The sequence below is a fragment of the Erigeron canadensis genome, chromosome 8 (genome assembly GCF_010389155.1).
Source record: "Erigeron canadensis isolate Cc75 chromosome 8, C_canadensis_v1, whole genome shotgun sequence".
Taxonomy (NCBI): domain Eukaryota; kingdom Viridiplantae; phylum Streptophyta; class Magnoliopsida; order Asterales; family Asteraceae; genus Erigeron; species Erigeron canadensis.
In genome coordinates, this window is record NC_057768.1 from 28,003,327 (window position 1) to 28,031,155 (window position 27,829).

Below are 27,829 nucleotides of genomic sequence, written 5' to 3' on the forward strand. Positions count from 1 at the left end.
ATTTTTTTTCTTCATTATATATGTGAGTGTGTATGGATATATGATATGGTGATACGTATACATACATAATATACACGTATATATGTAATTACCATATGTACTTATCATAATTCATAAGTATGAAAAGGAGAATTTAAAAGAGGTTGATTTTTTTTTTGAAAGTTAAATTTTATTCATAAACCGCCAAACACCCACAACTTGTGGAGTGACCAACTCTTTTATAAGTATATTATAAGGATTACAAATTTACATTGAAAGATGTCCATTCTTGCCAACTAGGGGAACTTAGACTCGACCGATTCTTGAGCCACAAAAAACTCAAGGCCTTGATCTCGTGAATAATCTTCTTCACCTTGATCTCTTTGCCTTCGAACTTCTTCTCATTCCTTGCCTTCCAAATACACCAACAAGTGACAAAGACCACCCCCTTAAATACCTTCCTTGTTTTCTTCCCAAATCCCATATGCATATATAAATCAAATATGTCTTTCACATAAAAGATAAAGATGGGATTTACCTTACACCAAACACTAATTCTATACCACACATCCATAGCAATCTCGCAAGAGCATAAAATGTGTTCGATGGATTCATCCGCTTCCTGACGTAAACCACAAACCATGCTTCCATAGACACAATTCCTATTTTTCAGAGCCAATAACGTTGGTAACCTATCCATGGAAGCTCTCCACATGAAGATGTTACACTTCTTCGCAACCCATTTGGACCATTTGAAGATGAAGTAATTACCTTGACTCGTCCCGTTTCTAAGATATTCCTTCACTCCTTTGACTGAAAACACGGTATCTTTGTTTCCAATCCACTTCCATTTATCATTCTGTTGCTTTAGAACAATCCCGTCCATCAATCTCTTTAATTCTGTCCATTCCTGTATTTCTTCTACTGATGAGAAACCACGAGTCCACAAGCAATCAGACCCAAAAGTCTTGGAGATTGGGCAGAACCTGTCCTTGACGTAACACTTTTTCTTCTTCTCGAGTTTGAACAAATAGGGAAATATGTTTCTTAACGGCTTATCACAAGCCCAAACATCTAACCAGAATCGGATCGTATCCCCTGCCCCATATACACCTTTGAAACACCCACTTAACAACGAATTCCCGACCTTAACTTTATTAATGCAACTCACAATAGATTTCCAAACCCCTATAACCCCACTATTAAATGGTAAAGGCTCCCAACATCTCTTGGTATTGTGTATAGCATCTATAACCTTTTTCCATAAAGTTCCTTTTTTCATTTCTATACCGCCACAACCATTTGGACAAGAGAGCTATATTCGAATCTTTTAGTTTGCTTAAATCCAACCCACCGGATGAGACAGGTGAGGCTACTCTATCCCACGAAACCCAATGTATCTTTTTTGTATTTCCAACCCCGCCCCAAAGAAACTTCCGAATTATAGCCTCAAGCCCATTCACTACTTTTTCCGGTACTTTGAACAAGAAAAAATAGTAAGTGGGTAAACTTTCCATGACTGATTTGATTAAAGTTACCCTACCAGCCATGGAAATACTTCTCGCCTTCCACACCGCAAGTCTAGATTCAAAAATATTATATAGAAAATCCCAACTCGCAACACGATTCATGTTACCCCCTATCCGAATACTCAGGTGGTCAAAAGGGAGTGACCCACCTTTACAGCATAATCAATCAGCCATTCTATTAATCTCATTATTATCGACCCCCACCCCAATCGATCAGCCATTCTATTTAAAAGAGGTTGATAATCACAAGACTAATGATTTTAGAATAATAATATACCCATCATGAACACCATCATTATTAGTAGTCTCGAGGCAATCTCTTTCCTCTTCCTCCTCTTTTTCTGATACTATATTTTCCTATTTATGTACTGATTACACTCACATAAATACGTACAATACAAGAACCAAATTAACTTGAAAGTTTTTAAAACATGATCTTCATATAGAGGTGGAAAGATTTCCTCAACGTGAGATTAATTAATTAGTTAGACTCTTTTGTTCTAAAAAAATATAATTAGTTAGAGACTCTCGTCTTTAATTTGAAAATAAAAATGGGTTTAGTCTTTCACAATTTTTGTGTCTTAACTTTAATAAACTTTGTTTAGACTATATTACAATTACAACTATATATGGGGATGTAATGCTTCATTAATCAATACCCATACTTACAAGTTGGTAGCTCAACCTATTTTGAATTCTATTTTGAATGGGAAAAATAAAATTAGGATACCTTTTATTACATCATTCAATTACATCGAGCTCTCATATAATGTAACGATTGTAAGTTTTCAAAGTTGAAATCAGATTATATTTGACATATCAAAAAGCGTTAAGTGAAAAATTGGACTTCGATCACACATTTAAATGCAAAATGTTCAGTAAATTAACCTCTATTTTTCACCCAACTAGGTTTGGTTTCCTTTACATTGTTAATTATTATTATATTGTTACTTAGTCTAAAACTCTGAATACCAATTAGATATGTGTAGTTTTGATCTTTCGTTCAATGGTGCACCACTTAACATACAAGTGTGGGTTAAAAAACATGTTTTCTAAAATTGTCCCAAAAGAAAACAACGTCATGTCGAGGGACATATCCTTTAATATTGTCTATGGTCCATTCAAACTTTTCCCGTGATAAACCAAACACGACACACGGATTTGCTTTAAATTCACTAAATGTTTTTTTTTCCTCTTATAAAAAAAAGGCTTTTTTTTTTTAACTCCAGTATATATAAATCAATTACTTATCCACCTAACAATCATCTCTTGTTCATGTAAGTGTCTATATAAAAGAAAGTCAATACCAAGTAATTTCTCACGAATAAATGTAGAATCTCCGTTAGAATCTCCATTCAATAGTATTTCTGAAAACATGTGAAATCACATTTAATTTTTAAGTTCGATCATAATCAATTTAACGGCGAGTTAGTTTCAAATATCTACAATATTGACATCCTAATAGACTATATGCAGACCTCGAACCCACACTCTACACGCTACACTCATTACCATGTTAAAATAATAACCTCTGTTAAATAGTCATTGAATAGTCATCACTCTTTACATAATTACATGTATGGACTTAACTACATATAATATTAGAGTTTATTGTATTGATTTTTAATAAACTTAATTATGAATAGATATAGATAAGTCACCATCGAGATTAAGAACGTCCCATGCGGCCATGCTCCAAGTTTGCTTTGTCAAATGGCTCTGCAACTTTGTAGCTTCTTGTGATAATTACGTATTGTGTTGTGGATCGATGTGGTATAGTCTGAGGTCTGGTATTTGTTTTAAGTCTCGATGGTGTGGTTGTTAGTTGTCACGGGGTTTTTAAGGTTTCTTGTGTTTTTCTTAGCAAGTATGGTTTAAGTTTATCTCTATTATTCTCTACTACATTAATAAACAATTTTTTCCCTAGATTTTTTAACTAAATAGTTAATAATCAAAATACTTATTTATTTTATTTATTAATTTAAACATATTCTATATAATATCTTTAATAAATTGAAATTATTTACAGCGTGTATTCCTCTATCTTTAAAATACATATATCACTCATTTTTACATCAATTAATTTTACATTAATATCCACTTTTAGCACACCGAAGTATCACACGAACGTTTGTATAGTATTTTACGACTATTAATATTTTTTTCGAACATTCAGTCAGTACATGACATCAGGAAAACTTTACCGTATAATGGTGAAGTCTTGCACGTACACTAGATAACAAGATGTTGACTATAGGCCGTAACAAGTATTCGGAGGAAAACCCCCAAGACTTGTCATCCCTAAAAATCGAACTCAAAACCTTGGTAAAACCTGAGAGTGTCTCTTACCAGTTGAGATAATCATCATTGGCTCTACGACTATTAATTAAGACTTGCTTATTTACTAAATAGAAGTATTTACTATCTAGGGCCGACTGGATTGATAGTCTTATTTAAAATTATCTACTATGGAGTAATATATAGATTGTGGGGTTAGTTTTGTAAAACAAATATTAAAGTAAAATAAATAAGACAAGATTTTAATTCTTAGATTATGGTAAAATTGATGCACGAAGATTCACGAAATATAAGTATATATATTGATGCACGATGATTTTACGATGCACAATGATTTTCAGTGAAAAAAACCTATTGTTTCATTTAGGGGTAAATGCATAAAAAGATAACCCATTTTTCTAAAATTCTAACGTATTTATGTTTTGATTATTAAATGGATTATGTTTTCAATTTGTAAGCAGTAAAGGTAACATCATTAGTTTTTAACATTATATATTCGTTAAGTGTCAACGTGGCATGCCACATCATTAAAAAAGTTTACGTGGTATTTATCTTCGTAATGCACATCCCATTTTTATAGACATAGAAATGCAAACCCCATTTCATACCCATCAGCGATCACCAATTTTTCTTCCACTATTTTTATACCCATTACCGATTTATATTTTTTTCACTGTTAAATGATATCTGATTGTTGGAAATGACGATGTTGTTGTGTAAACTGCTTATATCGACCATTTTTTTTGATGTCGTGGCCTTTTTTTTTATTGATGTGAAATGTCACGTTGACACTTAACGAATGTCTAACGTTAAAAACTAACGATATTACCTTTATTGCATATAATTTGAAAACAAAGTCCCTTTAATAATCAAAACATAAATACATTATCTTTTTTAAGAATTTTAGAGAAATGGGTTACCTTTTTTTTTGTATTTAATCATTTTATTTATTTTACTTTAATACTTATTTTATTTTACCTAAAACATATAGATTGTATTTGATAGGGGACCCTTATTTTGAGAACTTTTTTTTTCTTTTATAAGAATCGTGAGAACTCCTAACTTTTATATTACATGTTTTTTTTGTTCATTTACATGCGAAACGTTATAAAAATATATGTTGCAGAAGAAATTTTTTTTCAAAACCTTATATATAGCCATTTGTCATATGTAAACAGAAAACGTGAACAAATTTATTCATAAGTTCACAAAAGGCTACTTTGAAGGTTTCCTCAAAAAATTTCTTCTACAATATACATTTTTATATCATTTCATATGTGAATGAACAAAAAAACATGTGAACAAATATATAATTTAAGAGTTCTCATAGATTTAAAGAAAAAATGATTTCTCAAAATAAGGAAACCCGTATTTGACAAATTGATAGAGGCTTTTCTATTTGAAGTAGAGAGCAAAGTTTAATCGATGGATTAGTAATATTTGGTGTAGCCGTCTATAAATTATTTTTCGTCCCTGTGGTTTTTGGAAAAACGACGTTTCATCCCTGCCGTTAAAAACGTGCTTTTTTCATCCTTGTGGTTTATATTCTGTTAAAACAGTTCGTCCCTGCCGTTATGTCCCCCCACGTGCAAGTCACGTGAGGGCATTTTTGTCCGTTTAGACCAAATATTAACAAAAAAAAACGTGCCTGCCTATTAATATAAGACCCAACCCTTTATTTTGACCCACCCATTTCCCAAATTAATTTCTCCCCCAAATTCAATCCAATCAATTGAACCTCAATCAAATCAATGGTTGCTTATTGTTTGTGTGGGAAGCATTCGGTGGTGAAAACATCATGGACTCCATTGAATCCAGGTCGTCGTTTTTACTGTTGTTCACGAAATGTAAGGATTTCTCAACCCTAATTCTAATTAATTTTAGTTTCTTTCTTTTAATTGGAAAGTCAAAGTTGGTTTCTTTGTTACCAGGAATCAAAGAATTGTGGTTTTCTTGGATGGGTTGATCCCCCAATGTGTAAAAGATCCATCGAAATTATTCCTGGATTGTTAAGAGCTAAGAACAATTTGAAAATATCATTGAAGGAAAAGAATGCTTAAATTGGTAGATTGAAGAAGTGGTTGATTCTTAGCTGGGTTTTTTTTTTTCCATAATTGTGTGGATATGTAGGTCTTAGTTGGGTTGAATAATGTAATTTTGTGCTTCAAGTTTGTTAGTGAAATATCATGTACTTCTACTATAATGCTAATATCATTTGCAAATTTTTAATATATAATTTTTTGTAGAAAATTTAGTGTTGGTTTAATCACATGTATATATGACTGTTATATACATATATGTATAGCTTTACATTTGGTTTAATATCATATATATAACAGAAGTGATGATATATATATATATATATATATATAGCAGAATTGGCAACACAATTAAAATACAGAATTGGTAATTGAGAATGAAAAGTGCCGACTTGGTAATTGACAATCAAAAGTGCAGAATATAGCATAATTGGCAACACAATATATATATATATATATATAGCAGAATTGGTAAAAATGGTCTTACAATCCAAATACAAATCCAAATTAGGGTTTTTGCTAAACTGTTTTCATTATCATAAATATTAATCAATAATGTCATTTCAATTCTGATCAAACATAGAGTTTTTCCAAAAGTGCAGAATGAAAAGTTTAGCAAAATGAAACAGTTTAGCAAAAGTGCAGAATGAAAAGTGCAAAAATGCATAATGAAAAGTGCATAATAGGTAATTGACAATCAAAAGTGCAGAATTAGTAATATATAGCAGAATTGCAACTAAAACATGGTAATTATATAGCAGAAGTGCAGAATTGGTAAAAATGGTCTTACAATACAAATCCAAATTAAACATCTTGATCAAACATAGAGTTTAGCAAAATGAAACAGTTTAGCAAAAGATTAAACATAAACAACTTGATAACAGTTTAACCAATCTAAATTCATTCACATCCCAGTGGATGACTTGCACTTGCACCTTGAGTACCAGATTCACTTGCAGCTTGGCTTCCATTTTGTTTTGTAACTTTCTTTTTCTTTAATGGTTGACTTGCAGCTTTACTTGCAGCCTTCTTTCTCTTCATACCTTGACTTGTACCAGTTTCACTTCCATCTTGACCACCAGCTTTCTTTCTCTTCACACCTTGACTTGAACCTGCTTGACTTCCTCCTTGACCCTTGCAAGTTACTGAATTATGACCCCTATTCCCACACTTTCCACAAGTAACAGTTTTTCCAGCCCTGCTAACCTTTCCATTCTTAACCATTTTTGCAGCTTCAATCTCCATTGCTCTATTTTGTTTGACTTTCTTTGGCCTACCAATCTGAGTCTTATGATAAGGAGGGAGCAGCTTAGTTGGGCATCCTCCATTTTCCATCATGATGAAGATGAATGGTGAAAACATCCTCTATTTTCCTTCCTGTATGAAAAAAAGAAGTAAATAAAACACATAAACCCAAATTAAAAAAAACCCTAAATCATTTTTTCATTAATATATACGAACCTAAATAAATCTCTTTAGGCTCGACTACTTGTTTTCTGATTCTCCATCGAATATGCTTATCAATATCGTCTTCAGCCATGGCGATATACTGGAGGGAAAGGTTTGGAGGGAAATGTTTGGTGGTGTGTGTGTAATTTTGATCGCCTTTTTTTTTATTACTTAAACCACAAGGATGAAAATGAAGAAGGAAAGGAATATGAAAAGGATAAGATAGCAAAAAGACAAAAAAGGCCTAGACATTTGGTCTAAACGGACAAAAATGCCCTCACGTGACTTGCACGTGGGGGGACATAACGGCAGGGCCGAACTGTTTTAACGGAATATAAACCACAGGGATGAAAAAAGCACGTTTTTAACGGCAGGGATGAAACGTCGTTTTTTCAAAAACCACAAGGACGAAAAATGTACTTTTCCCAAAAATATAAAATAAATGAAACTAAAACTTCAAACCAATAGTACACTATGAAAAAAAGCAAAATTGACCGGTCTCTCTAGCTTCATGTCTCTAGGCTTAGACTAGCTATAGCCCATTTTTCAAAGTGAATGCTTCATCAATATGTACAATATGCAGCAAGTCTTGTTATCTACTGTTATTCTTTCTTTCGGTCAGCCCTCTTTTTCCGAAACCAGACTATCACTTCTTTAGTAACATGTGCACTACGCATCAAAACTTATACATTTTTAGTTTTGGGTGATAATATAAGTCTGTCGGGTATCTAAGTTTAGGTATGTAACACTCACATATTGTTTTTTTAATCCATAAAAATCATAGGGGCCCATGCATTTATTCATTAAACAAGAAATAATAAAATATTAGTATGTGAGGGGTTCTACACCTAAGCTTAGATACCAGACAGCTTTATATTCCATTTTCCCTTAAGTTTTTGCTAAAATGTTCACAAATCCAGATTGTTACTCCGTATATTAATGACTTGTACATAATCTATAGTAAAACATGCATATTACCTAAAATTTATAAATTTTTACCATGGAACTAAAATGACCAAATTGCCCTTCTTCTGTCCTTTATATACCAAACCTTAAAGCTTTTTCTTTTTCTTGATACCACTTAACACTACTTTACTAAAACCTCTCTAAAATCTCTGTTTTTAGCAAACTTCTGAGTGAGTGAAAAACAATTATATTTTATAAAGAAAGAAGAAGGGGTTTGTCTAAAATGGAGATGAAGTACAATATCAATATGTGTGTGAAGATGGTGATGTTTATTTTCATGACTTTGTGTTTGCAACAATTTGGTGATTCTGCAACACTTGTTGTTGATGGTGTTTCTGAATGGAACAACCCCACTGTTCAAGTTGGTGACTCCATTAGTAAGTTACATTTCCTTTCTCCAAGACCCTATTTTCATTTTTCCTCTCAATTTATTTTAAGTTACTTTGTTGACATTTGGTTTTTTTCTTTGTGGGCAAAGTCCAGTGTTTCACTTTTTATTTTTGTTTTGATTGTAAATAATCAAAATAAAGATATCAAGTGTTTTATGTACATTTTCATTTAATTTGTGTGCGTGACATTTGCATATTTTAACTTCTTTTTTTGTGTTATAAATTATTTCCCTCATTTTTGTTCACTTTCTTTTAGTATTTGTCCATTTTCACTAATTTTTATTTCTTTTTGTTGAATTCCACTTAATTTCTAGCACTTATCAGTCTTTTTTCTTCTCATCTTTTTCTTGTTCTTCTAATATATTCTATTTTTTATACATTTTTTTTTGTTATAGGATACCTCAAATTCACATTTTTGTGTGTTATTAGTCATAGTTCGATATGGCATTTTATTATTCTTAAATTTTGGGATTTTGGTTATATCCAATAATGTTATGTTCAAGCTAACAGAAAATTGTTTTTGTTGTTATGGTACAAAGTTTTCAGGCACAAATACAACTACAATCTATACATATTCAAGAACAGAAGAGCATTCAACTTGTGCAATTTCACTGAATCCACTCTTCTCACTCCTCAATCTCCCACCTTCACTGTACCCTCTCTTTTTCTCTCCCTCTCTCACTTTTGCACTTGCTATTCTTTTTTTCCTTTTTATTTATTGTGTGTTTGGCGTAACTTATTTATGCTTATCTGCATTTGGCTTATCTTTAATAAGCCTTCTTTTTGGCTTTTTTTTTTTTTTTTTAAAAAAACAAAAAACTTATGAGCTTAAGCTCATAAGTTAAAAAAAAAACAAAAAACAAAAAAACAGGGCTTTAAACTCAAACAAGCTTGAAAATTAGCTAAGCCAAACACTCATTTAGGACTTTAATGCATAACTGTAACGTTTAAGTTAATCAAGGATTTTTTATTTTTATTTTATTTTATTTTTGAACAGCATTTTAATCAATATATAACTGTAAAATTTTATAACAAATGGCCCATTCTTTCACATTGTTTGCCTTGGTTTAGAGATGTAATGGGTAACCAAAAGTGGGTCTTTTATTCTTTTGATAAGAGAACAATGAATGTTTTAAATCATTGTATAGCTTTGCTTTATTAGTTGTTCATTTCACTTTTATGAAAAAAGGTCATCTATCCAGTTTATAAAACAAAATTTTTAAGAGGGTGTTTGGGAATTTTCCTATTGAAAAAAACCGATTACAAGTTGGCTCAAACCCACAAGTGGTAAAAAACCGACTAAAAACCGAAAAACCATACCAAAAAAACCGAAACCCAATAGTTTTTGATTTTAAAAACCGAATTATAACAATTTGGTTTTCAGGTTTAGTCAAAAACCGACCCATACAGAACCATACTCACCCCTGTCAAACACCGCTTAACTATAACAATGTGTACACTTGTTTTGTGCTGAAGTTGTAGTGTCAAATAATTCCTGAATGTTATCTACATATAATATTTGATTTTTTAAAAAATTTGTGGAAAATTATACACCATATTTGGTATAGGTAAATGAAAACAAAATTTGTGTGTTTTGATTAAAAAAGCGTGATAATAACATAGGGTAACGATATGTATTTTTGTAGTGTCTATACATAACCCTTTTTGTGAAATCAATACACTTGTCAAATGAAAACAAACTAATTTTGGCTCATATCATGGGTATGTGACAATATAATTTAATTGCATGCTTACCATGTGTTGTATTTTAGGCCCGGGCCATTTTCTTTATCATGCAATGAAGTCATGAACTCAATTTGAAAGGCTTGTAGTTTTGATTTAGGCTTTTCTTTTTAACAATTAAATAATTAATTTAACAAAAAGATAGTTATGCTTTGTAGGTTTGAATAGAATTTCACTCAGGACTAAAGAATGAAATGCATTTATTGGATTGGATTGGATTTATGATGTATATGCAAGTGTAAATATAGTGATACTTATTTATAAGATATATATTTGTGGATATCTTACAAGTCTATGAATATGTGATAATTTTGTATAATGTTTGGTGAAATAGATTTTTGAAAGTAAGTTTAAGACATTGTAAAGTTGCAAAGTATTAAAGGAACAATATACTTAGTTCTAAAACAATATTATGCATAGTACTAAACTTATAGTATATTTTTTACCTGAATATGTACTTAACCTCATAGTGATAATTTTTATATTCCAATAAATTCATAAGGAATATCAAAATGAAGTGTGTAATGTATCTAATTGTACAAATTTGATTTCCATATTCTAAAATTTTGGTCTATCTTCTTGTGGCAATGAAGTGGCACCCATCGCGGCTCGGATCCTTCTATTTTGCCTTCAGAAACACCTCTACAAAAGCATGTGACGACGGCCAGAAACTCGCGATACAAGTTTCCTCCTCACTCACACCAGAAACTTCCACTTCACCACCACAACCTCAACCACCAATGGCAGCATCGTCACCATCACCTACTATCTCAGGTGGCGGCAAGGGGACCACAATATTTGCATCACCACAACCTAGTACTACTCCTGGTGGTGTTGGAGACATCATATCCTCAATCCCACCATCTAGTAGCTCAAGTGGCGGTTTTGGAGGCATAATATCATCGTCTCCATCTTACCCGTGGCCTAACCGTCCTCAAGAACTAACTTCCCCTAGCCCATCTCCTATGAATGCCATTTTCCCATCAAATGGTCCAATACCTAGAAAAGGCAGCACTTTACCATTTATAAACAGCAATCCGGCGGTGCCATTGCCAACTGGTGAAGTCGATTCAGCCACCATCCGCCCTGCACCCACTTCTAGTGACCATAAATTACAGGTATTATAGCCTTACCTATATGCTTTGTTTATACATTGTTTACAATTGTTACTATTAGTATAACTAATCATTACATATGTTTTTTTGGTTCAACAATCATTTAAAGTTAAATGAGATGTTAAAATGATGGGAAGTGGGGAATAATGTGATGATGATGATTGGAATTTTGGTGTTTTCTTTTTTGCAGGATGTGGGGTTTGTAGGTGTTGCTAAAGCTTTATATTATGTGGTTTTGTTAGTGGTTTTGCTATGAGAATGGGTGGCAACTAATATTAGTATGTAAAGAGAGGCATATGAGAAATTTTGAATTGAAAGAGTAGTGGGCTTTGATGATTATTGTATCAATCTTTCAATGCATCCTTTTTGAGACTTTTGCTTTTGAATAATTGGCATCTTTGGTTACATCTTTGTTAATATTAACGTTGTTATTGAAAGGTAGAGTACAACTTTTTGTGGTATCACAATGGAAACAAGTATTGTAATCTTCAAGAAAAATTTGATGGATGACCATGTTTTGATGTAAGCAGTAAATGAAACAATACTAATGCCGTGGTTGTCATGTGTGCATAATTGGTTTGGTTGACACTAGCTGGGTTTGGTAAAGTTTTAAATCGCACTAAATCCATCTCGTTATGATGGATCTTGTGAATACCATCCAGCTTTGGAAGGAATCACCACAAAACTGAGCTGTGGGTTTTTGTTTTCCAAAGCATTTGTAACCAGACCGACAAGATCTTATTGAACATACACGAACATAACGAACGAATGGTCAGTGATATATGTTTATGTTTATTCATTCAACTAAATACATGAATGATCTTTTGTTCATGTTCATTTAAAAACGGTTCATAATTGGTTCGTCGATTGTTAGAATTTCTTTCCTGTCATAGTTCCAACAGTCACAACACCTTCCTTTCAAAGGGGGGGCAGGCTGGACCAACCTCAAGTGGAAATGTAAAATGATTCAGTCACAGCCTCTTTGCCCACCACATATAATACTTGTTACATAAAAAGCTAGGTCGAACTCTTGAATAATAGTCATAGAAGTTTCAAATAGACTTGTAACCTTTTAAGCTTACATTTTATTGTTATGTACATTATATCATGTATTATTTGTTCCAAGTTCCAACCATTTAAACGCATGAAAAGAAATATATACTCCATTATTCTTAGGATCAACAACAATTAACCACCAACTTAACTAATCTTCATCTTCTTTCTTTCGTTGTTTAATTGGCTTTTCAGACTGTTGGACCAAGTGGAAAACTAACACAATGAGAGACATAAAGAATGCCGATCCAAATACGAGAGGAGTACATATTTTGAACCTCCTTGGAGCCGATTTCGGTTCCGGGCTTTCATCATTTTTGCTATCATTATCATTGGTCTCAATTTGTTCTCGTTTCGAGTTTTCTTTATCTTGATTTGCTTCAGTTTCTTGATTTTCTTGTTCATCAGACAACTCTCCACTGGTATAAATGTGTAATGGTTTATCAGGTTCTGGCGTTTGGTTTTCTTTTAACTCCTCAATTCCAAACCCCCTAAGGCCTTTTGTAGCTTTTGGCATTCGGATTATGAGCTCCGAGTCATCTTCATTGAACCTAGCTCTAACTTGATCCGTAAGGACCCCTGGTGGGACTTTGAACGATTTCTCAACTACCCAAGTCTCGATATTATGATAGCCGCTTAATCTGCCTTGAACCACCTTTTCTACTCTTACTTTGATTTTAGTCCAATCGTCGCTTCTTTCAACCTTAGCAGGTCTAAACCCTGTAGAAATACACCATACACCAATATACACATATACCCCATACACCGTCTTTAGATGATATTGCAAGTGTTATAAAAAAAACAAAAACATGTTTGAAGTTATAACTTCGAACTAGAAATAGTTTTAAGATAATATTTAATTTTGTGAGAGTAGTGTTTTAATTATTCCATACGAGAGAAAGTATCCACGCGTTGCGGCGGTAAGATGATGGGGGTGATAGGTCATAGAGTGTGATAAGTCATTAGAGGTGATATGTCATAGAGTGTGATAATCAAATGCTTTAACAGTAGGGGTTCCACCCTCAGATTTAAAAATTCGTCGAAAGTATATATCGAATGACATCTCTAATGAAAAAGCATGAAATTTTAAGAACAACCATATAATTTTTATAACTTATCGATGTACGGTTTTTGAGATAAAAGATGTTGAATGAATTAGAGGAATAAAATGATTTATGGATGAGAGAAAAAAATAAGTGGTTAAAGTTTAAGGAGAGTGAAAAATGAGTAGTTGAGATGCATATATATGTATTGTACATTATGTTTTAGTAGGTATACATTGTTGAAAAACTGAAAATATTTGAAGGAAATAAATGTTTTATAATGTAAAGATGAACTAAAAGTTTGTTTGCTTGACTTAGACATCATCAAATGATTTTATCTTTATATATATAAAACACACAATTGATTTGATCATATATTAGCCAATCAAAAAGCTTAATTGACCTAAAATTAGTTTTGCATATATCATAATTAAAAAGTTTGGGGCTTTAATTAAAATCTTAGCGTTTAGGAACTATATATAGCGGTTGCTAGCTTTATTACCTTTTAAGATTATATCTAGGAAATGCAAAAGTAATTCATATAATGTATGTTCATGCAAACCTTTGAGTTGGAAGGTGAGGATGAACATGGAGTCTGTTTCTCGAGTGCGAAAAATGGGACGAGGTTCATTTTCAAAATCCGCAAATTCATCCGCGACTTTCATAAGCTTTGTATTCAACCTGAGCGCCATCTTTTCAAGAACTTCAATTTTGTTTTAACACTTCAAGAAAGGTCGGGTTTGCTAAAATTCCCGAGGATTGAAAATGTTTGTATATATTTGTAGTCTAAACCTTGAAGACATGGTAGAGCAAGGAATATATACATTACTTACATATATGGTGCCGTGGGACATATATATAAATGATAAACATTTGGGAAAATATGCTTGATGTATTTTCTCTATTTAAGTGGAATAACTAAACAAATTCACTCAAGTTTTACATATATTCAAAAGGTTTCTCATGATTTTACTTTTAGTTTTTACCTTTTCATTAATAGTTAAAGGGTCGAATACTTTTATTTGGAAGACGGTATTTGTTTTGAAAACAAAAAAACATTCTTCGTGGCCGAGCAAAAATATCTTCTAGGAAACCTTAATAATAAGTTATATTTGGGACAAGTTAACAACCTTTTTCAACAACGTACACCCGTCAATTAATACTAATCAGTACAATAGAGGGGCCTTTGTGGGCCAAATATGAACTAAAAGGTAACACTCTAATTAGTTTATCCAGGACACGGTAAAAACATTGAAAACAAAAGAGAAAGATTCCCTCAAGTTATTTCAAGTTATTTTTATAACTTGAGTCAAGTTAGGGATATCTTGACCTTTGATTGAAAATCAAGGATTAAGATTCAATCATTATCTTTGAATTTTGACCTTTGATTTTCATTCAAGGGCCAAGATTAACTTAACATGACTAATCGTGTTAGTCTAACTTGAGGAATCCCTTTCTCAAAAAAATAAATATCATTTTAATGCATTAAAAATTCATAAAATTAACATAGTGTAAAACTAATTATCATTATTTAACTGTAAAACAACACATTGATTCGTCAAAATCGAAAAAATCACGTTTTTTGTTTTATGCATTCATTTTTATGAATATGCGTCCAAGATGGATGTACAAAACAAAAAACATGATTTTCTTGATTTTGACATATCAATGTGTTGTTAAACACTTAAATAATGATAATTAGTTATACACTAAGTTAGTTTTATAGACTTTTAATGCATCAAAATGAAGCTTTTAACTGTTCTTACCGTATTTTTATTGTAAGTGTAATCTTATTTGATTGGCCCCTAATATGGGCTGATCTATACATGCATGATCACAATATATATGTATATATAAAATATATTAGGGAAAAGTATTTGTGTGTGTATGTAACTTGTGACCAACTACTACTGTATGAAACAAACTTTAGTCGGGTTCATTGTATGTAAGTAACCTGTTAAAACTGAACGAATCGTGTAAGAAATCAACGTGGCACTACCAGGCATCTGATACATGGCCCAATGAGAAACCTCTACATCAGCTTGTTTACACGATTCATTCGGTTTAAATAGGTTACTTACATATAATGAGCCCAACTAAAGTTTCTTTTATACAATAGTAGCTGGTCACAAGTTATATATACAAACAAACAGATACTTTAACCTGTATACTAACATATGGTGCTGCGTAGAGTTGACACAAATAAACACTTGTAGGGACTACTATTGCAAGAACCAGGAGGTGTCATGCCAACAAACACTTATAAGGTCGTTTGATTCTGAACAAGCACCTCTTAACGAACCTTTTCATGATTTTACAATAGAAGCCCAGTCCAGCCCATGATGACCCAAATATTTATTTGGTAGCTGGAATGTCTTGGTTAATAACATGGTGTAATCGTACCTTTGATCCGTTGAGCGAGAGCCCTTCCACACGGGACTCCCGGATCACTATGGCCGACTTTCGTCTCTGTTCGACCAGTCGGTCTCACAGTCAGGATAAAAAGAAATGATTAACCCTCCTAACCAAATAACCTAGCTTAAAAGATATATTCAAAAATTTGGTATTGACATATGACAGATTAAAAAGTTATAAGTGATTATCATATGTAAATACCAAATTTTTGGATATATCTTTTTAGCTTACCAAATTAATCATATTTATCAAGTTTTTGGAGTATTTTAGTTTTTGTATATACAAATTTAGATGGCTATCCACTACTATGTTTTACTTATTCTTTTATATTAATTTAAATTATAATACATAGTGAAAAGTTTTTTTGGTTAGTTTCATGTAAGAAGACTTTTACCCAGTTGAGTGGGAAACAAAATTATCCTTACTTTTCCTCTATTAAAAGTACTAAATGCTACTACTTGATAATAGTTATATTTAGTTTTTGAGGTGCTTAATTTAATAATTTGGTTGTGGACTAAAAAAAATGGGTGGTGGTGGTGGTAAACCTGCGGCATATGGACTGGAAACCTGGTCAAAACAAAAGGATCGGTAGTCAAGTGTGAACAAATCTTAGTCATTTTGAACACTTCTGAAATTCAGAATGTATTTGTCAACAAGAAAAAAAATATTGTAGTACGCAAGTTGTCAAGCTAGCTGATTGGGAAAGTGTACTTTAATAATTTAATATATCTATGATTTATCTTAGACCATTGAAAATTGACTTACTCGATACAAATCATTTCTATACTGAGTTCGAGTTCGAGTTCATCATGTCGATCTAGTTAAATTTAATCTACTTGTGCTTTACCGGGTTTTGAATGTATGACCGGGTTTTGAAAGTATGACCAAGTGTAACATTTCCCCCCCTCATTTTACCGGTTCTCAATTATTTTTTTTTCTAATCATTTAACATGTTACATTTAGCTTAATGGTGAGCTTTATAATATGAAAGTTATAACTTTTTTTTACACGTTAAAAATGACTGTAGGGCTACATTTAACAATTTAAAAAAAAAAAAAAAAAAATCAATAACAACCAAGAACCAACTTTTAATAACTTTGATCATACACAGTTTCGAAATTATGATTAGTTCATTTGACATTAAGATATAAACAATCGATAGTTAACAAAACAATATGAAACCTTTACACGAAATTCACATACATTGATCGAAAATGTCTCAAAATCATCTGTTACTAGAGTGTTTTCTTGAAACAGAACCGATCCCTTCAATTCTACAACGAATGATTCGATGGAAAACTTCCCTTACTTGTCTCTCCAATGGACCCAATCCATTCTCCACAGATTCATAAACAATTTCCAGGTGTTCGATTCTTTTCTTCACTTCTTTTTCCTGTTCTACCCTCAATGGAAATCTCATAGAATCAATAATAAATCCATTCATGTAAGACACATACATTTCGATACTATGAATTTCCTTCAACAATCCACATGAATTCCTTCTATCCCTCTTCTTATATTCCTCCAAAATTCTTTCATACAATGATGTAATCGGGACCCCCCAAGTGAAATTCTTGAAAGTGTTGAAATGGGCTTGTAACCCGCGACCTTGACATGGTATCGCGGCTACTAAGGCCCACATTACAAAAGATAACACATGGCTCATTGTATAAACAGCCAAAATGAGCCCATTAGTGGCAACGATCTCACTATTTTTCGGTAAAACAATATTGTTCCCAATTGCTTGGAGTTGTTTTGAAGCCGACCAATATCTCAAAACACTACAAGATAATGATCTTGATTGTTTAGTAAATTTGCTTTGTTGATGTTGCAAATCTTTTTGATTAAATGACCGGTGTCTTTGAGCTACATTCATGTTTGAATCTTTCTCAATATCAACTATTTCAATAGTTAAATCAGTTAAAGCCCTTTTAACCCTTCTTAATTGTGCTTCACCAATATCTTTTTTATTCTTTAAAACACTTAAACCAATCTCCAACTGCTTTTGCCATTGCCTCATTTGTTCTATTCCATCTCTAATTGCATTACATACATCCAAACCCTTTACACTCCTTTCAAAATAATCCGAAATTGCTTTCTCCATTGGTTGTTTACTCAAACAAGTCTTGTTGTTTGATTGAATAAATCTAAATTGTTCTTGACAAAATATGAAAACATCTAAAAGTTTGGATACCCAAGAAATAGACAAAAGTTCGGTAGATTCAACTAATGATAAATTATGAAACATTTGAGTTACATTTTTTTGAAAAGCTTCAAGCTCGTGGTCTTGGGTTTGATTGTCTAATGAATAAACAACTTGATCACGTTTCATACTAAGAATCGAATGGCGAGAACGCGTGAAAGATGGAGATGATGATCCATGGTAATCTATTGGCATTTTTGTACTGTGAAGAAATAAACGAGAAGCTTATTGTAAAAACGATTTTTGTAATAAATACTTGGGACTAGTTGACAAAAATGAAGTGTTTGCGATCGATAAAAACAAAGCAAATATAGAAGTGAAATGATTGAGAATTGGGACAGAATTCTTGGAAAATTTTTGATATGCCAGATTTAGTAAGATGGATAGTTGTAAAGACTTGGCAAAGTGAAAGAAAGAATATTTGAAACTCTTGAAATGGAGGAGGCTTTTAAAGAGGGGGTGTGGTGGACCAAGTATTTTCCCGTGTGTTAGGAATAGAAATAAGTATATTTAGTTGAAGACTAATTAATCCTCTAAACTCGTATACTCGTAGAAAAAAGGACTTGGTCAAAAATTGAAAATAAAGAAGCGTAAACTGAAATGAAAGGCAACAAAATAAGCCCATATACTCAAATAGATGGTTTGGGTTCCGTTTATGAGAAAACAGGCTAATAAGATGAGCAAATCGAGATGGGTAAATGTTCATTTCTTTACGTATAATTTTTCTTTCTCATATTAACATCACTTTTTCATTTTCAAACTTTTTAGTATAAACTTTAATAATTATTTTGTAACATCCTATTTGTCCACGTTAACTAAAAAGGGAGGTGTTACAAAATAATTATGAAAGTCCACACTAAAAGTTATAAATATTTTTACACACATAAAAACGTGACAAAATTTTTAATTTGTTCACACTAACTAAAAGTGTGAACAAATGCAACATTATTTGTAGTGATACCCTACTATACGCCACAATATATCTTTTTATTTTTGAAAGGTGAATTTCGCTTGAAACTTCGTGTCGCGATTCGACATCGAGAGGATGATGTTGTATGTTTGTAGTGAATTCAAATTTCATTTGCTTGATTACAATTATATGAACTCTTATATTTTTCTTGAACTGTTTTAGGCTACTCAAACAAATGTTGATCTCCAAGTTAATAATGAATTACCAACAGTTATTGACTTTAATGTCAAGGTACTGTTTACTCCATGTCAAATATTGTGCATCAAACCTCATATCTAAACTTGTGACCCATCGTACATATATGTGACAAGTTCCTTGGTATTCCAAAAACATAGGGTGTGGTGGTCATGTCTCGTGAAAATGCCACCGCTGTTGAATCAATAAAAAGCACTGCCTCCGGTTCAGACGTAAAGCAACTGGTTGAAGATGATAATGGAGATGTGTTCTTCATAGGTTCAAGTCTAAAGGGACGTCTGAATGCTCATACAGTAAAGTTCCAGAAACTAGATAAGTCTTAAATACTTCTCACTAAACCAACATGTTTTCATGCTTTATTGCCTGATGCTTTTTTGCACTGTTTAATAATCTGGGTTCAGTTACGTTCTTTGTCTACTATTTGGATTTTCATTTTTATGGCTTGATGTTCGAGTCTTGCATAAACTAATGTGTTCTTCATTACAAGTGAACTACATAAATGTTGTGGTTGGTTGAATATGATACATGCTTAGCTAACCACCAGGTGTTAATTTATATTGTGTTCTATTTTCATATATTCCTCCATGTTTATGTTTATGTATAGCCTTACTACATTCACCTATGAAACGTAGGCCATCACTTTTTCTTTAAGTGAATGACATCTTTGCAAGATAACCCCATCGTTAGTTCTTTGTTTCGAATTTTACATACAAGACCCGGGTTGATTAGCTAGTTTTCTTCTCAAATTAACATCACTTTTTCATTTTCACACTTTTTAGTGTAAACTTTGATAATTATTTTGTAACACCCCATTTGTCCACGCTAACTAAAAAGGTAGCGTGAACAAGTGAGGTGTTACAAAATAATTATGAAAGTTCATATTAAAAAGTGAGCTTTTAATTCTACACACTTTTTAGTGTAGATAAATTTCTACATACTTCTAGTTATATATATTTTTACACACATAAAAGCGTGACAAAATTTTTAATTTGTTCACACTAACTAAAAGTGTGAACAAATACAACATTATTTATACCCTACTATACGCCACAGTATATCTCTTTTTTTTTTGAAAGGTGAATTTCGCTTGAAACTTCGTGTCGCGATTCGATAGCGAGATGTCTAGTATACGTTGTCTTAACCGGGTCCGCGCTAGAGAGCCCCCTCGAAGTAGAAATGCCTATTTCAAATATCCGACCAATGGGGGGAAAACCCCCTACCAATCCGCTCGAAGGCACGACGATTAATAGGGGTAAACCCTACCCCCTCAGGCTTGAACCTGAGTATACCCAAGTCAAGCCCTCATAAAAGGACTACCTATATCTCAAAGTTGGTGGAATGGAGATTCGAACCTCAGACCTAAAGGTCACCAAGGGAACTCCAAACCACTACACCAACTCATCATTGATACACCACAGTATATCTAATCATAATCAAATAAAACATAACAAATAATGTAAACCAAAGAATCTGCTATCCCTTTTTCACATAAGACCATTATTAAAGATGCGTGAAGTCAATAGGTACGGAAAAGGTGAACTGTAAAGGGGTAGAGGTGAAAGGGGTAAATAATAAGAGAAAGGTGACGAGCTGCGTCTTTAACCACCATGGCTCCGCCATGGATTGAAGAGCTTCGTCTCTAAGCGTTATTACTGTGTAGATATAATCATTAGTAATTTACATGTGAAAACAAATATTTTACACATGTGTAAATACATAAGTATATGGAAAAAACAAAAATAGTCGACAAAAGTATATCGAGTCTCATTTCTAATGAAAGAGGATCAAACTTTAAGAGTACTTATACTTTTTTTCTCGTCTAATAATGTACATTTTGTAAGATAAAACATTTTAAATGAATTGGATAAAAGAAGAAAACTTATGGTTTAGAATGATTCTTGCACTTTTTTGTTAAGGGTTCATAATTTACCTTTCCTCATATTATATATCTCTAAATAGTATTCCCTTCGTCTCAATTTGAATATTATAATCTGATATTTTGGTTTTCTTTTATAATTTTTTTTTAACTTTGACCATCAATATTTGATGTAAAATATGAGTTGATAGAGTTTTAAATGTATATTATAATGATATAGTTTTCATAAAGTATTATATGACACAACAAAATTATTTACAGTCAAATTTGTAAAAAAAAAAAAAAAACAAAAAACTTAGCAATTAATTATTCACAAATTTTGGTCTAGCTAGAATGCCTCTTGTATAATAGCTCACTTTCCCTTCAAAATCCACGAAATGTATATATCAGTATAGACATTTGTATAATGTATAAATTGACTAAATATACTCCATAATTTATATATTAGCAAAAAAGAAATTTAAGCATGTTATTACATACATTCACTCTATAATACATTTATATATGTTAATAATTATTTTTAGGGCTATATATCTATAAGTTTTTATATTTATGCTAACATAAATGTTAGGTCAAAGTCGATCAAGTATAATTTGTCTAGAAAATAGTTGAAAACTAATGAAAAATAGTTGTATAGGATTCTGAAACATCTCAAAATAAAGGTGAAACATCACATCAAAGTGACTATCACACACATGCTTTATTTACGCATGTTAAGGAATTGATTTCAATTACTTAAATGCTCTCAACCATAATTTTGAAAGGACCCAACTTGATAAACCGAAAATACAAGGTTTTTTTTTTTTTTATACCCCACTGCGCCGCAGTGGGTCGAGCACTCCCCACTGCGCCGCAGTGGAAAGCCTCGGCAAAGACAGGGACAAAGCCCCACTGCGCCGCAGTGGGCTTGACACACCCCCACTGCGCCGCAGTGGGAGGAAACCAAATATTATCCGAGGATTCCCACTGCACCGCCGTGGGCAAAACCACCCCCACTGCGCCGCAGTGGGAGGCCTGACGTGCAACCCTAACATCATTCTAACACTAGATCCAACTTGCAACCTTCAAATTTCAAAACGAACTTCACAAAATATTTTTCAAAGGTTTCCAACAACAAGGTAGATGCATTTCAAACACAATTACAACATAACTTGTTTCACAAATCCAAGATCAACCCTAACGGGTCATTTACCCGATTTGGCAACTATATTGCCCAAATGCGACAATACAAATTTCCAAAGACTTACAACTTGTGCATTTACAGAAATATTACCGAAACGTGACCACAAAACAAAATGTACCATGAGCCAAAGGAGATGGACAACTAGGTATCTATACCAAAAGTTCGTCATCCATCCAAGGATGACCTAAATACCTTCAAGAACTTCCAAAAGTTACTTCAAGCTCTAATTCAACTTTCTTCAAATCAACAACACTAGTTCCTTCTTCTGGAACTACCTATAAAAGTGTAAACAACTAAAATATAAGCAAAGGCTTAGTGAATATACTTGCATACATTTACGAATACGAAGGAAGGCATAGTACAAGGACTTTCACATGTAACCTATGACATCGTCATGTCACATTTACATATTCACCTTGCACACAACAATACATATATGGATCCATATAAGCTAAACAATCACATCTATCGGGATTCTTAGGCCCCGGAGGTTCTTAGGCCTCATATCATATCAACTTTCGGGATTCTTAGGCCCCGGAGGTTCTTAGGCCTCATAAACAATGCCCCACATGGGCTTGACGCCAAATCAATTACCATGCTTGGAACATTCACATCTCATGGTAATTGACCCAACGTATACATAAAGGTATGCAAATATACTCACCTCCTCCGCAACAAAGACAATAACGCTAAATAGACAAGCACAAACAAGCTTCAACCTATAATCATATCATGAAAATGCATAAGCTTACATTCACTCTCGACTAGTTCAACCTAGCCATTCTCAATCACTAGCCATTTCTAGACCCAAAATCCAACCCATTTGTCGTTGAGCTACTTTCATCTTTAACAACAACATTGGGTAGTTCAATCTACCATTTTCATCCATATTTTAATAACTAGTAAAATTCATCTTTTCTCATTAATTAAGATTTTCACATGAACTTATCAATTTCAAAATCAAACACATCACATTACCCAATGACAACTAGGTTAACCAATGAATTGAGAAAAATTAACCATAATTCATTTTCTAGCAAAAACCCCCAATTTGGTTCATTCATGAACCCTAATTTCAAAAGAAAGATAAAAACTAGTTTAAGGGAATTCAATACCTCAAGATTCAATGAGCTAAATCAAGACTATAGAACACAATTTTTTTTCTCCCTTTTTCCTCTTGATTTTCGGCCACCACCCAAAATCACCAAAACCCTAGCTTATAAATTTCTAATATAGATAGAGATGATTAATGATTTTGCTCTTGGATGAATTACTTTTGTATTTTTATTTACATTACTTGTTCAACTGAAATCTGGATCGTATCACTGAACATGTCCAGTTACTAGATTGGTGAAGCTTGTCAGTCATTGTAATTGACATTGAGGTATTTTCAGATAATCCATATAATCGAGACTTACAATAAATTAAGTCAAACAAACCAATGATACTACTAAGCTAGATGCCAATTTAGAAAACTAAAGTATCTTTAAGCGAGAACTTTATTAATAAAAATAAAGTGCTTACATAATTGAACCTACACCCCAGTACTAGAAATCTATTTTTTACATAATATATGTTAAAAAGACTAATGACATATGTAACTAATTTCGATAGATTTAAATACATGTCTAAAAAATTTGGCGCAGATACATAGATTCTATGACGATTGATTTAACTTTTGACCTGTCATGTATCCTACTAAATTTTTAGTTGTTTGTTAAAGTTTAACAAATTAATCACATTTATCTTTTTTCGCACTAAAAATGCAAGTGGCGTATATGGACGACCACTGCATACACTTATATATGTTCGGTATATATGATGCTCGGGTGCATGACATAATCTGGACGACACTTTGATGTATGTATGTATGTCCGGATTTGACACAATTCGCTCATCAGATCACTCTTGTGTTTTTATGGATTCCAACGTGGTTCCCTCATCTTCAGGTTTTATTTCAATGATTATGGCATCAAGTTCTTTGCTCTTTCCCCACAACACACAGTACAATCCTCCTGCTAGTAACACAGCCCCACATACACTGCGCGCAACAACGAACAAGTAAACGACAAAAAGTTTATTAGTATGTGTTCGGTTTCCACTAGGTAATATCAAGTTTTTTTCTTTCGGTCATGTCAATTGCTTTTATGGCCGGCCGGCTTAATTAATATGATTGATTCATATGATGAAACGATTGAATTAATAATTCTTAGTTACGGTTATTTGTGAGTAATGTATCGGTGTTGTAAGAAATTTCTCGATAAAAAAATTCATATTTACAAGAGAGGTAAAAATATATATATTTTGAAGATATATGGTTCTGACGTTTAAGATGACATTTTATATGGGAACAGCTCAAATAGCATAGCCTAATATATTAAAATGATATTTCATGCTTAGCATCTATGTTTAATCCAAAGTAAATTTGCTCTTACATTGTTGTACAAATTGAAAAATCAATTAGAGCTTATTAGGGGTTTTAATTATCATCATTTTGTTTTGAGTGGTGATACTTGTACCATCATTTTTGATAAATGTATTACACTATACACAGTTGACTGTATAAGCCATTACTATGTAAATGCAGTAGATTCATCAAAAAAGTCATGGTACAGATATCACCTCCCTTCTGTTTTATGTTTTCTAGAATATGTAGACATATATATAGAATATGTTCAAACAAAGTCGATAGATAGAAGACACGGACCTCCCAGTGTACAAGGTTTCCTTCCACAAGAAGGTGGAGACGGCGGCAGTGATGATGAGTCCCAAAGGAGTGAACATGGCAGTGAAAACCGGCCCTTTCTTCTCTATCGACCATAGTTGCAACCAATATGTCAGTGCTGTCACAATCACTCCCTGTTATGTTATTTTCCCACAATAAAAAAAAAATAAAAATGAAATGATCATTCATAGTCCATATATAGATATGTAACACTTATCTTTGTGGGCATGAACTACAACAAAAAAAGTAAATAATACTTTATTTAGGAACGAATATAGTGGTGTCAATCTGCATGCACAAGTGATGTAGTTTTGTGCTTGCCCCTTTAATTACCTTTTTTTAGACCAAACAGGCTAAAGTCGTTGTGGCCTATTTGGTCATGGCCAAGCATCATATGTCAATTAAGTGGAAAAAAACCTTTTTATTCATCAAATCTTCTGTTTATGTGTGAGTTCACAAATGTTGGTTTGTTGAACAACACTGTTTACATAGAATCCAAGATTTGTTCCGTACACCCACTCGGTGTAGAGAACAATTCACTCTCTAAACCGAGACAGGCGATCGATAAACATTACTTAAATTATTTTTTCTTGGCAATCATTAAAGGCTTTTCTTTAACCATACTTTAGATATTTAAATTAACGTCTAATTAGCAAGTAATGATGTCTAAAACATGCAACTCATCATTAGCACTTGAGACTATATGCATATATAGTGGACATTAAAGACACAATTTGGTAAAATGCTCTTAGTGTAAATGGAACTTTGAATATAAAAAGTAATGCCTTCTGAATGGTTCTAGCATGCTGTTGTAGAGTTTGTTATTATTATATATCTCCACTTATGATGATCGCTAGAAACATGTATAATAATTAGAATAAATGGACACAAAGTAGTTGACACTAAAAAGAATATTGCTTACACAATATGCCATAGAAAGGAGATTAAAATCCCATCCAAGCTTCCATGAAGATATGTTTCTTTCCATGGCTATGGCAGCAACTATTGATTGTAATAAACTAAAGAAACATTGAAGCGTAACCAATGATAACTTTGCCGGGTAATCTTTCATTATAGGTGCCTACAAGAACATATATATAATAAAATATCTAGTAAGAAACTCAACAATAACAACAACGGTAACTAACCCTGAATCAGGGTATGAGGAGGTAAGATGTAGATGGTCGATATATATGAATGATCAGTTAAATAACCTGAATAATGCCCCAACAAGACCAAAGAATGTTGGCGCAAAGAATTGTAAGAGGGCCTTTAATAAACTCCCCTTTTGAGCTAGCATGATTTGTTGTTGAAATAACGCTACTCCCTCCCCCTTGTGCGTACGATGTCATATAGATCAACGATGGTCCTTTCACAAACGCAAACACGAGAGCCCCAGAAACAGATACGATAGATCCGATCAATTTAGCCCAACCGTGCAATTCTTTTATATACATCCTCTCAATCCTTGTAAAATTTTAATCAAACAATGGGTTAAGTTTCATAAACTAACATGCTCTATTCATATTAGGGAAATTTATGATATATCATCCTAACTACAAGATCATGATATCTGGTAAAAATAAATAAAAGATCGATGAGATTAAAAAAGAGAATTAGTGGAATCCACATATCATGTTTTAAGATTAAGAAGATTAATTATTTTTCTTCATATTATACCGCTTCAATATTATAGAGATTCGATATACCTTAACATAAGAGCCATAATAAAGGTAATGGCAGGAATCAGATTAGTTGAAGCAGCAGCAAACGTTGCCGATGTATGCTTGAGTGCATGATAGTACAAATTTAAACATATCGTAATCCTGCAGTACAAGTTTAATTTATATAAGAACTATAAGAGCTGCTAGGAAACCGGTTATTAAAAAAGTTTAGTAAAAAGTTCAAGTCCTTTATAGACTAATTACCCAATTAAAGAACTGAAGAAGATCTTCCATATTAAGGTATAGGATAACTGAGCAACACCTTTCCTGCATGAACCAAAGAGGAATATATATAGAAATTTTAAGTTTTATAACTAATACAATTTATGTATGATCAATAGAAGTGAAATTAATTAATTACCTTTCAAAATAGTAGGCGATTGGGGCTAATGCTAGGGTTGCAAAGGCTTGACGATAAACAACGAATATAGAAGGATTCATTCCTGAAGAAATGGATGCTTTAGATAATAAAGCCATGCCTGCATAGATTGATTGAACTAGTATCATTGCTATGTATGGTTTTTTGCTCTCATAAGCCATCACTAGTCTATTTGAAATTATCATGGTTTTGTATGAATTTTTGTTGTCTAAGTTGATGAGTGATGAACTTGGCTAGTTCTAGCTGTTATTTATAGAGAAGCCTAAGCCCACAAAATATATTGCTTTTGTCACTTTAGAAATCTTCTAAGTTACTAGAGCTAGTTAATTTGTACGTTTAGATTGAATGCTTTATGATATTTGTGGAAAAATATCCTCTCTCTTTTTTCTTTTTCTTGTTAAAATTTATGTTGTATTTCTGGATAAACTAAATTCATATAGGCAAAATCCAATTACCACATAGTCACAAAAACATGGGTCCTTACAACTTTTTACGTACAGTATTAGGTATTCACTTCTTAACCAAAACCACGTTACAAGTGCATAGAGTGATAATG

At 32.6% G+C, this 27,829-nt stretch overlaps 4 protein-coding genes across 4 annotated transcripts; 1 reads left to right on the forward strand and 3 right to left on the reverse strand.

Moving 5' to 3' along the window:
* Window positions 1–8,379: 8,379 nt before the first annotated feature.
* LOC122579277 (classical arabinogalactan protein 9) lies at window positions 8,380–11,944 on the forward strand. The gene is made up of 4 exons (XM_043751410.1): window positions 8,380–8,637; window positions 9,189–9,301; window positions 10,986–11,510; window positions 11,698–11,944. The coding sequence occupies exons 1-4, from the start codon at window positions 8,484–8,486 to the stop codon at window positions 11,761–11,763; spliced, it is 858 nt and encodes a 285-aa protein (XP_043607345.1). The 5' UTR covers window positions 8,380–8,483; the 3' UTR covers window positions 11,764–11,944.
* Window positions 11,945–12,577: 633 nt separating this feature from the next.
* LOC122580453 lies at window positions 12,578–14,331 on the reverse strand. Its single transcript, XM_043752723.1, has 2 exons — window positions 14,166–14,331; window positions 12,578–13,280 (listed from the first exon to the last, which is right to left on the reverse strand). The coding sequence occupies exons 1-2, from the start codon at window positions 14,293–14,295 to the stop codon at window positions 12,712–12,714; spliced, it is 699 nt and encodes a 232-aa protein (XP_043608658.1). The 5' UTR covers window positions 14,296–14,331; the 3' UTR covers window positions 12,578–12,711.
* A 2,912-nt stretch (window positions 14,332–17,243) lies between these two features.
* On the reverse strand, window positions 17,244–18,416 carry LOC122610548 (protein ROH1). Its single transcript, XM_043783527.1, has one exon. It carries the CDS (start codon window positions 18,414–18,416, stop codon window positions 17,244–17,246), a length of 1,173 nt encoding a protein of 390 aa, XP_043639462.1.
* A 5,551-nt stretch (window positions 18,417–23,967) lies between these two features.
* On the reverse strand, window positions 23,968–27,472 carry LOC122580374 (WAT1-related protein At1g43650). The gene is made up of 7 exons (XM_043752646.1): window positions 27,256–27,472; window positions 27,099–27,161; window positions 26,880–26,996; window positions 26,385–26,637; window positions 26,093–26,251; window positions 25,153–25,304; window positions 23,968–24,486 (listed from the first exon to the last, which is right to left on the reverse strand). Exons 1-7 carry the CDS (start codon window positions 27,456–27,458, stop codon window positions 24,348–24,350), a joined length of 1,086 nt encoding a protein of 361 aa, XP_043608581.1. The 5' UTR covers window positions 27,459–27,472; the 3' UTR covers window positions 23,968–24,347.
* Window positions 27,473–27,829: the final 357 nt, after the last annotated feature.

Bases quoted from the DNA above. Each gene is read 5' to 3' on its own strand.
- LOC122580374 (XM_043752646.1), bottom strand. From the start codon at position 27,458: ATGATAATTTCAAATAGACTAGTGATGGCTTATGAGAGCAAAAAACCA. The intron at 27,162-27,255 runs GTAATTAATTAA...TGGTTCATGCAG, and splicing joins ATCGCCTACTATTTTGAAAG to GAAAGGTGTTGCTCAGTTAT. The intron at 26,997-27,098 runs GTAATTAGTCTA...CTTGTACTGCAG, and splicing joins TTCTTCAGTTCTTTAATTGG to GATTACGATATGTTTAAATT.
- LOC122579277 (XM_043751410.1), top strand. From the start codon at position 8,484: ATGGAGATGAAGTACAATATCAATATGTGTGTGAAGATGGTGATGTTT. The intron at 9,302-10,985 runs GTACCCTCTCTT...GTGGCAATGAAG, and splicing joins CTCAATCTCCCACCTTCACT to TGGCACCCATCGCGGCTCGG. The intron at 11,511-11,697 runs GTATTATAGCCT...TCTTTTTTGCAG, and splicing joins CTAGTGACCATAAATTACAG to GATGTGGGGTTTGTAGGTGT.
- LOC122580453 (XM_043752723.1), bottom strand. From the start codon at position 14,295: ATGGCGCTCAGGTTGAATACAAAGCTTATGAAAGTCGCGGATGAATTT. The intron at 13,281-14,165 runs GTTTGCATGAAC...GTATTTCTACAG, and splicing joins CCTCACCTTCCAACTCAAAG to GGTTTAGACCTGCTAAGGTT.
- LOC122610548 (XM_043783527.1), bottom strand. From the start codon at position 18,416: ATGCCAATAGATTACCATGGATCATCATCTCCATCTTTCACGCGTTCT.